Genomic DNA, 15,503 nt, shown 5'->3' on the forward strand with positions numbered 1-15,503 from the left:
ATGAGCTGAAAGAATGAGGTCAGCTGACTAACTGAATATACTGAATATAGACCAGGTTTATCCATCAACAGATTTTTTTCTTCCCTAATGGTATAGGCATATTCCAAGATGACAATGCCAGGATTCATGGGGCTGGAATTGTGAAAGGGTGGTTCAGGGAGCATGAGATCATCATTTTCACACATGGATTGGCCACCACAGTCCAGAACTTAACCCCATTGAAAATCTTTGGGATGTGCTGGAGACGGTGCAGCAGTCAGACTCTACCATCATCAATGAAAAATTACTGCAGCACTGGAGTGAAATAAATATTGTGACATTGCATGAGCTTATTAATGCCACAGTGAATGCGTGCCACAATCAAAGCTAAAAGCAGTCCAACCAATTATTAGTGTGACCTTTTTTTTGGCCAGGCAGTGTATATTTAAATAATCTGTGTTATTCTACTTAAGCCAAAAAATTACAAAATCTTAGGTCACACTTTGGGCTGTTTTATTTTTCCACATTTGTCCAGTCCAGTACTGTACTGTAATAGTTAAATATATTGTGATATTGTGATCTCCTCACTGCTAGGTGGCGCTTGTCTGGGACACCAATGGACCTTGTTAGACAGGAAATGCGTAGCACTGCAAAAGCAAAACAAGACACACGCCCCTCAACAAACGCGGGACTTGTGGTTTAGGAATGTGGCTGAAAATATAAATTTTTAAACACATAAACAGCTGACAGTGTAAAGCAGCGGCTGCAGGTTGGTTAGTGTATGTTAGGCGGGTGCATGCTCTCTGTTGCTAGTTAGATATTCGTGTTCAGTTCTGCTCAGTATGTAACCTAAGCTATCTCAGCTACTGTAACCTGACTGAGTGGGGGTGTCTCTGCACGAGCACTGACAGCTCGCATAACGTTGATGTCCTAAACCCAGGCTGGAAACACCTGAACTGTTTAATTTCGCCCTGATCAGATTTAACCCACTGCAGCGATGCTGAAGAGTGTAGGGAAGCTCTTCGGCTTGCGGCGGAAACCCCCGCCGCCTAAGGCCCGCATAGACCGCCAGAAGACTCGGGTGAATAAACTGGATGAGATGCTGGATGACAGCGACGAGGGCTCCTACCACAGCACCACCAGCGTCAGTTCCGAGAGCGAGTACCGGGAGTCCAACGATAACGCCTCGTACGGCTCTGACAGCTCCTACCAGCCCAAGCGCGACAGGGAAGACGACGAGGAGGCTTCGGCGGCGGCTGCGAGCAGCAGCAGTAACAGCAGCAGCAGCGAGGCGCGCGGGAAGAAGAGCAGCGCTGTTCCCCGCGGGCGGCGGAGGAAGAGAGCCGCCAGCGCCGCCGCTCTGGAGGACGACTCCAGCAGCAACTCCAGCAGCGGCTCCAGCAGCGACTCCAGCGACGTGGGAGCCGAACCCCGCCGGAAAGTGCTGCAGAAGAAGCGCCTGAAGCTCCAAGACTCCGAGGACGAGGCTCTGAAGCAGAAGCGGAGAGAGACAGAGCTGAAAAAAGCCAAAGAAGCCGCGGCGAAGCGGAGGGAGAGGAAGAGTAAACTGATGGAGCTCGCGCGCAGGAGGAAGACGGGCACTCCGCGGCGCAGCCGCAGATCGCGGGTAACTTGCTAAGAGCTAACTAAGGCACTCAGGGTCCACATATCACCTTACTACAATAATAATAGTCTAGCTCTAGTTTTTAAAGTTGACATTGTTATGGATATTTAAAAATAGCTCTGGTTTAAGAGGTTAAATAGTTTAGAACAGAGCAGTGCAACTAACCAGAAACAATCCTAATTAAACATTTAGAAAATATTGATTGAAAAGGCAGAAAACAGTTAAACAGAAAACTAGCTAACTTTTTAACAGCCCCAACCTGTTCTAATTTGTTCACTAAAATGCAGACTAAACATAAAAACTCAAAAATAAGACTAAATACCTTTTACATAGCAATATTTATAGCCTATAGCTTTTATTAATAAGAAGTAAACTATCTAAGCTATTCAAATTTTAAGTATAATAATTTAGCTTATTGACACTCGTGACATCATTATCCTGTAGTGTATACCTTTCATTTTAGCCTACAAATAAATGTATGCAATAAAATGAAAGAATTCTCAAGATAAATTAGTTTTCACAGTTTTCTATTTCATATTTATTTAGCTAACTGGTTCTTACATAGACTTAACAGTGTTAAACCCTCTTTTATAAAGTAATGGGTTAAATAAAACAAAAGATCTATTGAAACAAATATAAATCAATAAAATTAGCTTAAATCATCGATTTTAAGATAGAATGGCTTGGTCTAATTCCAGCATACAATAAAACACTTGGGTCATTATCAAAACTACTAAAAAAAGATTAAGATTAAATCAAAAGATTTCAGACTACACAGTAGAAATTGTTCCATTGTTGTACCCGATCTGAGTAAAAATGTATTGTAATTTACAATAGTTTAGGTATCAACAATATAATTCATACTAGTTAAAAGCTATTGTTTAAGAACATACAATTAAACAGGTTCACCCCCTGTTCACACTTAGGGTTCAGAAGAAGAAGAGGAGGAGGAGGAGAAGGGTAAAAAAGAGAAAGCTGAAGACAAAGAAAAAGCAGATTCTGAAGAAAGCTCCAGTGAGAAGGACCCCAACCCTTTGATGGACAGCAGTGAAGAAGAAAAACTAGCAGATACTGACAGCCTGAAGGACTTCATTGTAGAGGAGGAAGAACAGAAGAAGGCAGGGGATGAGGAGGGGGATGAGGAGGAGGATGTGGGGGAGCCAAAGGGCAGGGACTTCTTGTCTCACCTCCCACGCCAGTGTAAGCACTGTGTTTTTCCTTCGTTCCAATGTTTGGTCTGTAATTTGAAGACGTTGTGATAACAGTCTTTCTCTTGTCTTTCACAGTCATCACTGGATCTCAGTTAACCCACTTTCAAGTGGTGGTGAAAGCCCTGTTGATCAACGCTCTGGACTCATCCTTTCTCAAGTCTCTTTACAGTAGGCTTTATTGCTGTTTTCTCCTTTTAGAAGCCAGAAACATTGTCACATGAACAGAAGGGTTATTTAGTTCAGTAAACAGTTCACATTGAAATGGTATAGAACCCTTTTTTAAGAACTTTTAAGAAGTACAACTTTTTGGATTAAAAATACATGGGGTTGGACCAGTTAAAAAAAACTCACATTGCTGCTATTGAGTAACAGTTTGTCTGCTGTTTCTTCATTAATAGATTTGTGTATTTATCACTGCAGATGGAGAGCGGACGAAGCGCTACGCCCAAGAGATGAAGTCATCACTGCACCACTTTGATGAAAGATTGGTGCTGCCACGTTTGGAAAATCTGAAGCAAAGAAGCAGATGGAAGGAACGCTACAAAGTAAGGAACATACCTATGCAATACACATGTATGTTTACATGAACTAAGTAATCCATAACAGTTTCTGCAGTTGTTGTGATTATTGAAGTGGTCATGTTCACAGCATGCTTGGATTTCTTCGATTGGGTAAAAGCCTAGAAATTCAAAGCAAACATACTGCTGACAAAGATCAGCTCTTATTAGTTGACTGGTTCAAATCAGTGTTGTAGAAAAAGATATTAACTGATGCCAGGTCAGCGCTATACTCTAAGAAGCTCGAAATACACAGGCAATTGTTTGCAGTACTAACAAATTCAGATTTTCTGTGTTTGTCAGATTATTAGGTGCATGTAACCAAACTTTGTTTAAAGTAAAGTGAGGTAAAACATTGTGTTCTATTCCCCACAAGGAACGTGTGGAATGTTATCCCAAAGTGCGGATTTCCATGGTGAATGTTCATACCAAAGGATGTGAAGCCTGTGAGCTCCATAGAAATGGACGCTTCAGTGTGCGCCTCTCTGGACAGCTTTATCACTGCGACACCCTTCAAGAGGACCAGTTCATGCCTGATGATTCACAGGTAGCATCCGCCTGTAATGCACTTTTTTAACAATTGGCTTTGATGTATTCAGAGCTGAGTTTGGAGGGTTGTAAGATCCAAAGGGAGATAACAGTTGGAATTGTTTATTCTGATATTTCTGTTAGCTTAAAATGAGTTAATCCTTATTTTTTTATACTTAAAACAATATACTTATTGAAAAGAAAATACACTGTTTACAATGTTATACAAAACACGTCTGTGTCTTTACAAACTGCAGACTTTCCTTGTCGGCTCAGTGTGTGCCAGCCGTACTGAAGTCTACCACGCACTGAAGCATTTTAAGTACCACCTGTTTGAGCGCTGCCGCAACGCACTGGATACTCTGAAAGAGGTACAGGAGCAGGATGAGGGAGAAGATGATGAGCCAGTGAAAGACACAGTTAACAAGGTGTTCACTAAGCTGCAGGAAGAAGGCTGGATTACTAAGGTATGCGTGTGTGTAATGAGGCTGGTCATACCAGTCAAATTTGATATTTGATTTTATTGCTGGTGTGATGTATCTGATTCTAGATCAGTTGATCAATATTAAAAACCCATGCTTTTTAAAATTTGCCCTCACCGTCATATGCCTATGCACATGCAAATATTGCCTATGGTACAAAGCATCCTAATCCAAGCTGGTTTCTTTTTGTTTCATCCCTCCTTCCTTCAGTGGTGCAATCTTTCTTTTTTTCTTTTGTACAGCAATATAACGAGTTTGAGGAACACCTTAACGCTGCAGATTTCTTCCAAGAGGAGAAGCTGGACTAAGTGCATTGGACCTCGCTTTTTATTGTGCTCATTTCTGTAAATATGTTTTCAGTATTATTTGAACACATTTGAACCACTAAAGTCTTAAATCATTAATAATACATCAGAATACATTTCTGGATGTGTAGTGAGTTTTCATAACAAAAACTGCATCTTCTGTAAGAATTATATTTGTAGGATTACTTTAAGCCTGGCACTGTTTGCCTGGCAGCATTTTCTTTTATGTATCTAATTTTTGGTTAAAGCATGTTAACTTGAGTGATTCTGTAAATATTCAAACCAAGAATGTGTAACAAAACCTGTACCAGACTGATACAATATCCCCACTACAATAAACCTACTCAGTAGAACTGTCTTCAGTGTTTTATACACATTTAAATCAAGGTTAAGACTTCTTTAAAAATGACAAATTTTAATGTAACTTCATGATAAAAATCATAAAAAAAAATCATGATCCCACCTATTGGTAAGAACAATTCCCAAACACCTTAAATATATTTGTTTTTTTATTAGAAACAGAACAAACAAGCTCAGCATAACTAAAGGGACATGGTGAAACTGGTCAGTGTGCTCATAGACTCACAGCACCCCGAGTCTGTACTCAGTCATGATGTGAGGCTCTCCCATAAGCTCACACTGTGCAGGATCTGAAAAGAAAAAAAATGTATGCATATTAAACAAATCCCTGAGACTTGTTGCCAAGCAAGTGAGGCAGTTGTGTTGCTTATCTTTGAATGTTGCTTTTCAATTTGGATCACAAAATTACTACACTTAATTTAAATCATATATAGTAAGCCATAAACACCCTCTTACCATTAAGAATGTCCTCAAATCCAATGCTCTCATCGGTGCCTCTGAGTGTATCTAGGGCAAGGTTGGAACTTGGCAAAAACGGCAAACGCTGAATCTAATAAAAAAAAAATCAGGTAGTTAGCCTTGTGAACTTCATAAACATATATCGTGTCTAAGCTTTTTTTTTTTTTAAGTGTAGGTGGCAACAATAAGTTAATCCCTAGTGTGTATTACATGTTACCTACCATAATACATGCTATGCTAATGACAATAAAACACTTTGAGTTTTTATATATAAAATATAAAGTATCTAACACCCAAATTAAACAGGTCCCTACTTGTCTTGCTGCTCTGTACTCCATTTGTAGCTTCAGCGGTGCATGGAGTCCTTGAATGTTCCTTAGTGTGGTAAAGTTCATTTTATCCTGGTTAAGCTGGAACTGTGGATACAAACCATAAAACAATTTAGCATTATGAAAATTATACATGACATGACCACATACTGGAAGAGAAGTTAGAAAGATGAGTACAGAACGTACATTTTTCTCAGATAGTTCCAAAGGATGATTAGGGAGAAGCTCATTCTTGACACTGGAGAACCTAAAGGCACAAAGACAATTAAGAATGCAGAAACAAGTAAATATGGTCACTAACATGATGTACAAAACAAACCCAATCCTTACCCTCTACGAAGTGTATCTGGTACCCCATAAGCTCCGGCCTGTGGACAAAGACCTGCCACTGGGACACTGTCCTTAAGTTGTGAGCGGAGACCACGAGTATTCTGGAAAAAAAAAAAAAAATATATATATATATATATATATATATATATATATATATATATATATATATATATATTAGGGGTGTCACGATCTCGATATTTTATCGAAATCGATCGAAATGAGGTCACGATCTCGAGTATCGAAGTCAAAACGAGAATCGACGATCCCTCCCGCGCGCGCTACGCAAATGGCGCAGCGCGCTACGCAAATGGCGCAGCGCGCTACGCAAATGGGGCAGCACCAACACAGCGCATCCTATTCATGTAAATAGAGAGAGCCCGCCCTCAGTTCTGCTGTGTGAGAGGCAGAGAACAGCTGCCTTTCAGCCACGGAGGAGAAACTGAAAACGGATTTATAGAAATATAGACAGGGCTCTCAAGGGGTGGGTGCGCGCAGGTGAGAGCGTGTGAACTCGCTGAAATGCGTTTGTCATTGTGACTTGAGAACACTGACTATAGATCACAGTGAGGTGGATTAAAAATCTTAAACTTATAATTGACTACACCTGTTGCTTTCCATTGAATTAAAAAAACATCTTTCTCTCAGATAAAGTTAATAATATATCTTTCTTAAAGAAAATTTATTTTATTTTTCATGTTTAACTGTTATAGTAGGATAGAGTTCAGTTTGTTAAGGCTTTAATTGTTCCTATTTTTTTATTTTTTTTATTTTATTTTGCAGGTTGCAGTTTTAATAGTGCACACTGTTGCTACCAAAAAAGTCACTAGATGGCATTACCATATATATATATTAATAAATAATAATAATAATAATAATAATAATAATAATAATAATAAATAATATATTATTTAAATTTTATGAGGCATAAAATAATAAAATGTAAATATATAATAAAAAAGAAAATCGAGAATTGAATCGAATCGTGACCCTCAAATCGGAAATAAAATCGAATCGAGGATTTAGAGAATCGTGACACCCCTAATATATATATATATACAGAGAGAATAAAATTCCTTTATCATCAACACTTTATTTTCTACAGCATAATAACAAACTCAGCATCCATGTACCAGCATGATTCATTAATATTAGTAATACAAAACAGAAGATTTGATTTCCAAATGAAATTAAAATTTTACTGATGGTCTGTGATGGTTTGGAGAGACATTTCATCTGCTGGTGTTGATCCACTGTGCTATATCAAGTCTAAAGTCAGTGCAGTGTTTTCCCACAAAATCTTACAGCACTTCATGCTTCCCTCTACTGACAATTTGTATGGAGATGCTGATTTAATTTTTCAGCAGGACTTAGCACACTGTCCACACAGTACCAATTGGTCTTATATAATATTCTAATTTGATGAGACACTGAATTTTGGGTTTATATTGGTTGTAAGCCACAATCATCAACAATAAAATAAATAAACACTTGTATGGATGTACTATGTATGGAATATATCTATATAATATATGAGTTTCACATTTTGAACTGAATTCCTAAAACAAAATAACTTTACAAGGACATAAGTATATAAAAAAAACGTTAACAAATTTGGTCTCGTATTCAGTATTTAGAAAGAATAACATTAACAAGCTAATTGAGTTAAGTTACAGTTTATATTTTAGCGTATAATTCCAGCCTTATTTTCCGCTGCTCTGCGAAACCGAAAGTTTAGCGCTAGCGTTAGCTCCTACAGAAACACAATGACGCATCACAAACCGCTAAAGCTAACGAGCAACTGATTAAATAACACATCTTTCACAAAAAAAATATGCCTTCCAAATACACTGCAATCCGCATGACCTCGATTATATACATTAATTCGACCCGCTGTAACAGTAAAAGTGCTAATTTTCTACATTTTACACGTTTTTAGGTTAGCTAAGCTAACGCTAGCTCGACTGCTAGCTTAGCTCAGTGATTAACGATAGTAAATTTGGATAACCCAGATCCAGAAGGTATAAATCCATTCCAGGGTTTTGTACCAACTGCCTGGGCGGCTCTGCTGCAGCTAAGGTGCAGCATAGCCTGCAAGACAGTGGCTACAAAAGCCTGGAAAGGATTTTTACATTCTGGACCTGGGTTCTCCACCTAAAGGCTAGCGGATCACTGCGGCATAACACAGCACTAGCTAGTCTAATATAATCTAATCCTGGTTAGTCAACACACACATATAGTCTAAAACAAAGTTAGTAGAAAAGATAAAGGGATTATATCGAAGCGTTAACTGCTAATAATGAGCGAATAAAATAAAGATATCTAATATTTATTCACCATTTTCCGGAGAGTCCCTCTTCACACAGCCCCGTAACCTGTTTCAGCGGCTAGCTAACAACTTCCTGTTCATCTGCGGAACTGACTCTGTCGTCACATCTGCTGCCCAAACAAATATATATAAATTCTTTTTTTTATTTTATTAATAATATTAATGTTAAACCACAGAGCGGCTTTAAATGTATGAATAGGTATTTTCTTTAACATCTACAGATATACAATGTAGTAATAAATGTGATAAGTACGAATGTGAAGAGACAATAGACAAACTAACGCGCTGTGAGCTGTATGGGGGTATAGCTCAGTGGTAGAGCATTTGACTGCAGATCAAGAGGTCCCCGGTTCAAATCCGGGTGCCCCCTCTTTTCTTCACATTAATATTTTTTCTGCATTTTGGTTTGCAGTTTCTCTCATTTACTTTGGTAAATTTCTCAAATCACCATTAATATTTCCACAGCAGTGCGTGCCTTTCTCAAAACATTCATTATATGTAACAATATTACACTTCTACAAAATAAAGGTCTAGCTAATGCTTATATCTCACTTAAAATGTCTTAGATAGGTAACTTACAGCTCTGTAAAACAATAAGATGTATCTATCTATTCTGTTATATGAAGTGTTACAGTAAGTATACTGTATTACAGTACATACAGTACATGCACCTTTTAACCAGCCTCTGCAGTGGTAAGGTTATGATTAATAAAATGGTCCACAACTGTGGCCATTTTTTTGGAACATCCGTAATTGTATAATTTAAAAGGTATTTATGAAAGAAAAATGTCTAAAGGAAATCTATAATCTGCTGCACAGGCCTTTAACTGGTTTAACTAATTTGAATGTAAGGACTGTTTTACTGTATTCAGTGAACTAATGTATAGATGTTTTGTTAGGGTTGGGCAGATCATCAGTGTAACATATAATAAATACATTGTGATCTACACGACATAAGCAACTGATCATTTTGGAAACAGCAGGCAGTTGAACAGAATCATTTTCAGGAGCAAATGATTTGCTGTTTGTTTAGAATGAATGAAAAGTTCTGTGTAACTGAAAGCATCTGCAAATACAAGCACAAAGAAGCCATGGCTGGCTGTTTTCAAGAGTAAAGACTGCATTGAAATCCTCAACAACTGAAGATAAAAAACCCCATTCCACAATAGGCCTTGACAAATGCATTGAAAAATGGGTTAGCATTCAGTTTACTTTAGATCAGTTTAATAGTGTATTTATTTGCTCTAGTAACCAACAGTTACACTGCACAATGGAAGTTTAATTCAGCACTTTCTCCCACACTACATCTGTATCTGATATGTAAGAATTGCTGCATACTCAGACAGAAAGGCACCTAGTCATGTCTCTGAATTGAATCTAGGCATTAAGTGTTGCCGGCACAGCCTATAACCCTTGTAAAAAAAAAGTGTATTAAGTTTTTAAAAGTATACTTAACATGGAAAAGTACATACTTAAAAAAAATGTAAAATTAATTTATTATGTTAAAATTAATTAATTATGTTTCAGTTGTAATTAACCTATATTTAAACACAACATAAAAGTATTACATTTTGCTTTTGAGTACTTTTTTCGTACAAATTCTGCAAACTTAAGTAGATTTAAGTATGTGTTTTTAAACACCTTTTTAATACACTTGAAGTATATATTTTAAATGTACTACTTTGTGTATTGATGCACATATTGTGTACACCTTAATGCTACTGGATTTTTAATATGTATTTTCATGAAGTATATTAAATTGAAAGTACGCAAGGGAAGTTACTGTCTCAACACAACACTGTCATTCACGCTTCCAGTGAATAACCATACATTGACCATCATTAAATCAGTTAATTCATTTACTATTGTAAATTGCTTTTGTGAATCAGGAAATATTAATCTAAATAAAGCACATTTAAGTTTTTTTAATGTAAAAAAAAGTTGTCAAAAATTAAAAAAAGGAATAATAACTCAAGTAACATAACAAAAATACAGAATGAATTCTACAATGTGTGCACACAATGTGTGGTCTATATTATAAGTACAGTTCAAAATCAGTACAGACAGTCTAATATTCAAATATACCACCCTTGAAAAGTTGTGTTGTTGTTTTATTATTGCAACCAAATTCAAAGTTAATGTAGTCGGTGTGTTACAGATCACTTCTATATTTTTCACTTGATCTGATTCAGATTTGTGATGCTCTTTTCTTCAATTTCTTGTTATTCTGGGTTGTTATGGGTTTAGAGCCTCATTAGACAGAAGGCACAAAACAATTAACTAAACTTACAGTTATTTAGAGAAATCTTTCTTTCAAATAATGAAAATGATCATTTATTAAATCAGTTTTTTTTTCTAACCTGCTGCCTATTTAAGACCCTCCACCCAGAGGAAGTGGTTGACATTGTAGCATCTGTGCTTTGGAGATCAGCGTCAGCATCTTTGGACCAGATCAGGGCTCTGAAATGACTCATTATGTTCTTTTAATTTTTCTTCTTCTACAACAAGGAGCTGAAACTTCCTCAGGTATGACCATTTAGCTTCACACTTCCTAAACTTTATTTAATAAAGGAGGTTTAGTTGTCATTAAATGTAAACAGTATGTTTATTATACAGCAGAGATGATTTTGAACATCAGTGCTGCTGTTGGAGAAACTGCTGAACTTGTATGTAATGAAGAACCAGCACACTCTGAAGAACTGACACTGACAGTATCATGGTACCGGTGTCGAAACGCCCACGCCTGTGAGCAGCTGCTCAGTTCTGTTACACCAGATTTTAAATGTTTATCATCCAATTTAAAGCGCTTCAGTTTCTCAACCAGAACCTCAGCGTACAGCAGCGATGCTTTAGTGATCAGTGACCTTCATGAGGACGATGCTGGATTCTTCAAGTGTGATGTAGAGAAAGACAAGCAAATCCTGTCCACTCAGAGAGTGCATCTACACGTTAAACAGAGTAAGTTACTCAGTGTTCAGATGTTTTAAAAATATTTTAAAACCAGCAAATTTTAGTTTGTGTAAAATTGGTGTAAAAATGTAAGTTTACAGGAAAAGAAAAATTCATAGTTTTTTACTTTTTAATGGGAGTAAATGTTATTGCATTATATTATTTTTTATTTATTTTATTTCAGATCATTTGTTTATTTTATTTTTGAAGCTATACTGTTAAGTTAATATAAATTTAAATATAGTAACTCTGTAAACAATTTCAAAACACTTCCTATGAATGTTGTATTCACAATGCATTGCAAACATAAATACCTTAAAATGATCATCATACGCTGATTTATTAACTTAAGAGTATTTATAGTGATATACTCAGCACATTTATATTTAAAAAACACAAGTATGTGACCTTAAAAATAGAGGTTTCTTAATTACAATTGTAGATTATAACATGTTATGAATTTCATTGTAAGTACTTGTGAGTTATTACACAAGTTTTTATATTATATAAGGTTTAATGTATGCTATATAATGATATAATGTTAAATGCATTCATAATGAATGCACACATATAATATAATATATAGAATTCAAATATTACCAACAACATTTACATTTTTCATTACCAGCAGAACAAATGTAAGTTATAAATGAAATAAAATAAAGACTTATTCAAGTTACTCATTAATTGATTGTGAGTAGTTGTGAGGATTTTTTTACATATGTATTTTTTGCGTTTAAATTTTGCTCTGTAATTGTTCACACATGAGCCTTCTTAGCCTCATAATTTTATTTTAGTCTAAGACTTTTTTCTCAAAAAGTAAAGAATAGCTCTTAACAAAGTTTATTTTCTTTGCTTACTGAGGCCGGATACTGTGTGTTAAGATGTTTTGCTACAATTTTGTAAGTTATCTGCCCTTAAGTAATTTTAATCTGCCAATTTTATACTTCAGCCAAGGTTTTTAAAAAAGTACTTTTGTACAAATCCATATTTGCAGCATTAAATTTACTTAAGACACCTTTAGATACAATTGATTATAATTAGATTTTCTACAAATTATATATATATATATATATATATATATATATATATATATATATATATATATATATATATATATATATATTTAACGTACAGTCTATTCTTATTGTATGATATATTCCCATAATAGTGTGTTTTGCATCATTTAGTCAAACATTCTTAGATTATTTGATCATTTGTGCCATTCTAGGACCACCTAAGCTCCAACTGACAACCACAACCATGGAAAATTCAAGCGCATCTTCTGCTAAACTGAACATCCCAGTAGCTGATGTGGTTTTAATTAGCATTGCTGTCGCGGTGTGGCTGGGAGTGATAACAGTGATGCTGTTTCTGTGTCTGTATATACGACACTTCTGTCTAAAAACAAGGTAATGCTCACTTAACTGGTCTATACTGTATATTTCACTGTACAAATTGCAAATACAGTCAGGCCTAGAATTATCTTTCTTGAAATAGTGTTTTTTTTTGTTTTGTTTTTTTAGGATTGCGATCCTTACACAACATACATCCTCATTTGCCCTTAAAATGTGATAGTTTTTATTTGAATCCATTTTTCACTATGCCAGTAAAATGCAGAGGCGGTTCTTTAATTAGGTAAACCTAGGGATTTGCCTAGGGCCTCGACCAAATCTGTCCTCCATAGGGGCCCCCAAATCTGATCATCCCAGCTACAGTAAATACACCAAAAACAATGTTAATTTGTTACTTATGTAAAGTAAAGAAAAAATATATTTCTATTAAAAAAACAACAGAAATATCAGTAGAATACCGAATTAATGTCTGAATACTAATTGTCCAAACACACATACCCCCCTCCGTTGCTTGCATTGAACTAGTCCATAATATGATGACATAGCAATGTGCCACACGACGTGACTTCAAACCAAAACAGCGGGAACTGTACGCGACTAGAGTGAGAGCTGTCACAGTGAAAATGAAGCGGAGTTATGAAAGTGGTTCTGCTAAACGAAAGAAACGGGCAGAGAGCAAAAGAATCGCAGATGCACTGCCAAAATTCACCTCCTTTTTAACACCTCCTCGACCGATCAGTGTTTTTGGGGCCGATTCTGATCGCCGGTCGTCTTTCACCATGATGGGCCGATCGCCGATACCGATATTGGGCGGGGCCAAATGCCACATTAATGCCACACAGGTGCCAGACAAACCTGGTACTGATTCCCCTAATTACATCCACGCCTAAGCAAACACTGGTAATTTACGCTGCTAGTAAATAAACACGAGTGTTACTGACCAAAATAAACGCTTTTTAGGAGAGATATAAGTTATGTGTAAATATTTATAAGACAATCCTGACAAAATCTGTTTTAATGACGTTAATAAACATCGCTGACAGCGCTAGTCGCAGTTAAGTTACACCGCAGCAAAGGACGAGCACGCGAATCACATATCTAACCAGCCTTTACTGATTTCTGCCCCCAATAACACTTTTAATAACCTCTAATAGACTTTAATAGTCTAAAGTAGCCTTCAGTTTAACCTTGCAGCCGTGGTGTGTCCACTAAACTCCGTAGTTATAAATATCATGAGGTTAGCAGCGCGCTAACTGACCTGTTTATAATGTAATCCGAGCAGTGACTCCGTAACCGCTGCTCTAAACTGCTGCTGTTAGCTGCTAAGGCTGAAAGATGAACTGTAGAGAGCTGTATTATCCGTTTAGTGGGGTTAAACCTTTATTTCCCACATAACTTAAGAAAACTGTAAAAACGCTCCAGACTGGCTGAGCTGAGCCTGTAGCCCGTGGCTGGGCTGTAGCTCCGGCTAGTGGTTGGATGAGGAACTGCAGCTTCCTGTAAGAGAGCAGTTTCTCCGGTTTCACCAGTTTCATCCACACACAGCTCTGATAAACTGCTTAACCCTAAACTCCTGAATCAGATCGGCTAAAATCAGAAGAATATCTGCCGATCGCCGATACCGTATTTTGGCTGAAAATCGGCCGATACCGATACACTGCCGATCGATCGTTACATCTCAAGTTATTTGGTTTATGTGTGTGTTCCAAGAATGAGGGCCCCTTGTTTATATTTTGCCTAGGGCCCCAAAATGTCTAGATCCGCCCCTGGTAAAAGGTTTCATGTGCCACTGGCTGCAACACAACTTAAAGTATGATCCATCCACCCCCATGTTTAACAGTTGGAGAGGTGTTCTTTCAAAGAAATTCTGCAGCTTTTTCCCCTTAAACACATTGCTCAATGCTCATTGTGGACAAAAAGATCTAACAGTAAAACCAACGCACATAAAAAAATGACCACAACGCATAAAAGGGTCGAACCACTTGAACAGTAATCATGTTATACGAGCACATAGTTGTAGGTACAAACCTCTGTCTAAGACTGTGGCAAATAGTTTTTGTCTGTTTTTTTTTTTTTAAGCGTAAACAGTTCCTTGCCTGGATATGTCTTGTAATATACAACAAATCCCTTCTGAATATGTTTTAAATAAGAATTCTGCTGTTGGTTCAAGTAAAGAAAACTCATTTTGTGAGACTGAAGCCTAGAGTGCCTTATTTTGAGAGTATTACCCAGCTATGACCCTGAGCAAAAGACAGATACTAGTTTCTGTGAAATGACCGGAGTTTCGTTTCTCATTGACTTTGATCTTTGAAGCTCACAAGCATCAGTCAGACGGCCAGAGATGTTCCAGATAACTCAGACGCATAGTGAAACCACAGCAGAACCCGTCTCTGTTCACCCACTTCAGAGAGTCAGACCAGGTAATACTGCACTACTGACCTAAAGAGAAAATAAAAGTTGTCCACTAAAGCATTTTATAAACAGATTAAATAGAAAATAATGTGTTTAATTTTTACTCTCCAAAACACTACTGGATTCTTACTACTTTTCCGGTACAAACACCTTTTCACTTTTAAGTTTAGGAAAATGGTAAAAAAAAAAAAACCCTTTAAAACACAACTAAGGAATACTACTGGTTTGTTCTTTAAGGGACAAAAATATTAATTTTGGGTCGAGTCATTGGTTTATCAGTAATAATGATTACAAAAA

General features: G+C 36.8%; 2 protein-coding genes and 1 non-coding gene across 4 annotated transcripts; 2 read left to right on the forward strand and 1 right to left on the reverse strand.

The window, feature by feature from the left end:
• Window positions 1–624: 624 nt before the first annotated feature.
• On the forward strand, window positions 625–5,044 carry ccdc82 (coiled-coil domain containing 82). Of its 2 annotated transcripts, none has more exons than XM_049466048.1 (7): window positions 625–1,606; window positions 2,530–2,803; window positions 2,890–2,982; window positions 3,235–3,359; window positions 3,748–3,918; window positions 4,157–4,366; window positions 4,592–5,044. In XM_049466048.1, exons 1-7 carry the CDS (start codon window positions 977–979, stop codon window positions 4,727–4,729), a joined length of 1,641 nt encoding a protein of 546 aa, XP_049322005.1. In that variant the 5' UTR covers window positions 625–976; the 3' UTR covers window positions 4,730–5,044. The 2 variants fall into 2 exon arrangements, with proteins under 2 accessions (XP_049322005.1, XP_007259623.3); XM_007259561.4 differs by having other exon boundaries at window positions 4,624–5,044.
• A 138-nt stretch (window positions 5,045–5,182) lies between these two features.
• Window positions 5,183–8,609, reverse strand: LOC103028613 (proteasome maturation protein). Its single transcript, XM_007259562.4, has 6 exons — window positions 8,499–8,609; window positions 6,165–6,265; window positions 6,021–6,081; window positions 5,820–5,921; window positions 5,503–5,596; window positions 5,183–5,336 (listed from the first exon to the last, which is right to left on the reverse strand). Exons 1-6 carry the CDS (start codon window positions 8,499–8,501, stop codon window positions 5,269–5,271), a joined length of 429 nt encoding a protein of 142 aa, XP_007259624.1. The 5' UTR covers window positions 8,502–8,609; the 3' UTR covers window positions 5,183–5,268.
• Window positions 8,610–8,788: 179 nt separating this feature from the next.
• trnac-gca (transfer RNA cysteine (anticodon GCA)) lies at window positions 8,789–8,860 on the forward strand. Its single transcript has one exon. It is a non-coding gene; the product is annotated as a tRNA-Cys (tRNA).
• Window positions 8,861–15,503: the final 6,643 nt, after the last annotated feature.

Source organism: Astyanax mexicanus, chromosome 17 (genome assembly GCF_023375975.1).
Source record: "Astyanax mexicanus isolate ESR-SI-001 chromosome 17, AstMex3_surface, whole genome shotgun sequence".
NCBI classification, from domain to species: domain Eukaryota; kingdom Metazoa; phylum Chordata; class Actinopteri; order Characiformes; family Acestrorhamphidae; genus Astyanax; species Astyanax mexicanus.

What these genes read in the sequence shown, in the direction of transcription:
- LOC103028613 (XM_007259562.4), bottom strand. An exon ending in AGTACAGAGCAGCAAGACAA is followed by an intron (nt 5,597 to 5,819) that starts GTAGGGACCTGT and finishes TTTTTTTATTAG; the next exon opens with ATTCAGCGTTTGCCGTTTTT. An exon ending in ATTTGAGGACATTCTTAATG is followed by an intron (nt 5,337 to 5,502) that starts GTAAGAGGGTGT and finishes TTTTCTTTTCAG; the next exon opens with ATCCTGCACAGTGTGAGCTT.
- ccdc82 (XM_049466048.1), top strand. Translation starts at nt 977, where the DNA reads ATGCTGAAGAGTGTAGGGAAGCTCTTCGGCTTGCGGCGGAAACCCCCG. An exon ending in GGCGCAGCCGCAGATCGCGG is followed by an intron (nt 1,607 to 2,529) that starts GTAACTTGCTAA and finishes GTTCACACTTAG; the next exon opens with GGTTCAGAAGAAGAAGAGGA. An exon ending in GATGGAAGGAACGCTACAAA is followed by an intron (nt 3,360 to 3,747) that starts GTAAGGAACATA and finishes ATTCCCCACAAG; the next exon opens with GAACGTGTGGAATGTTATCC.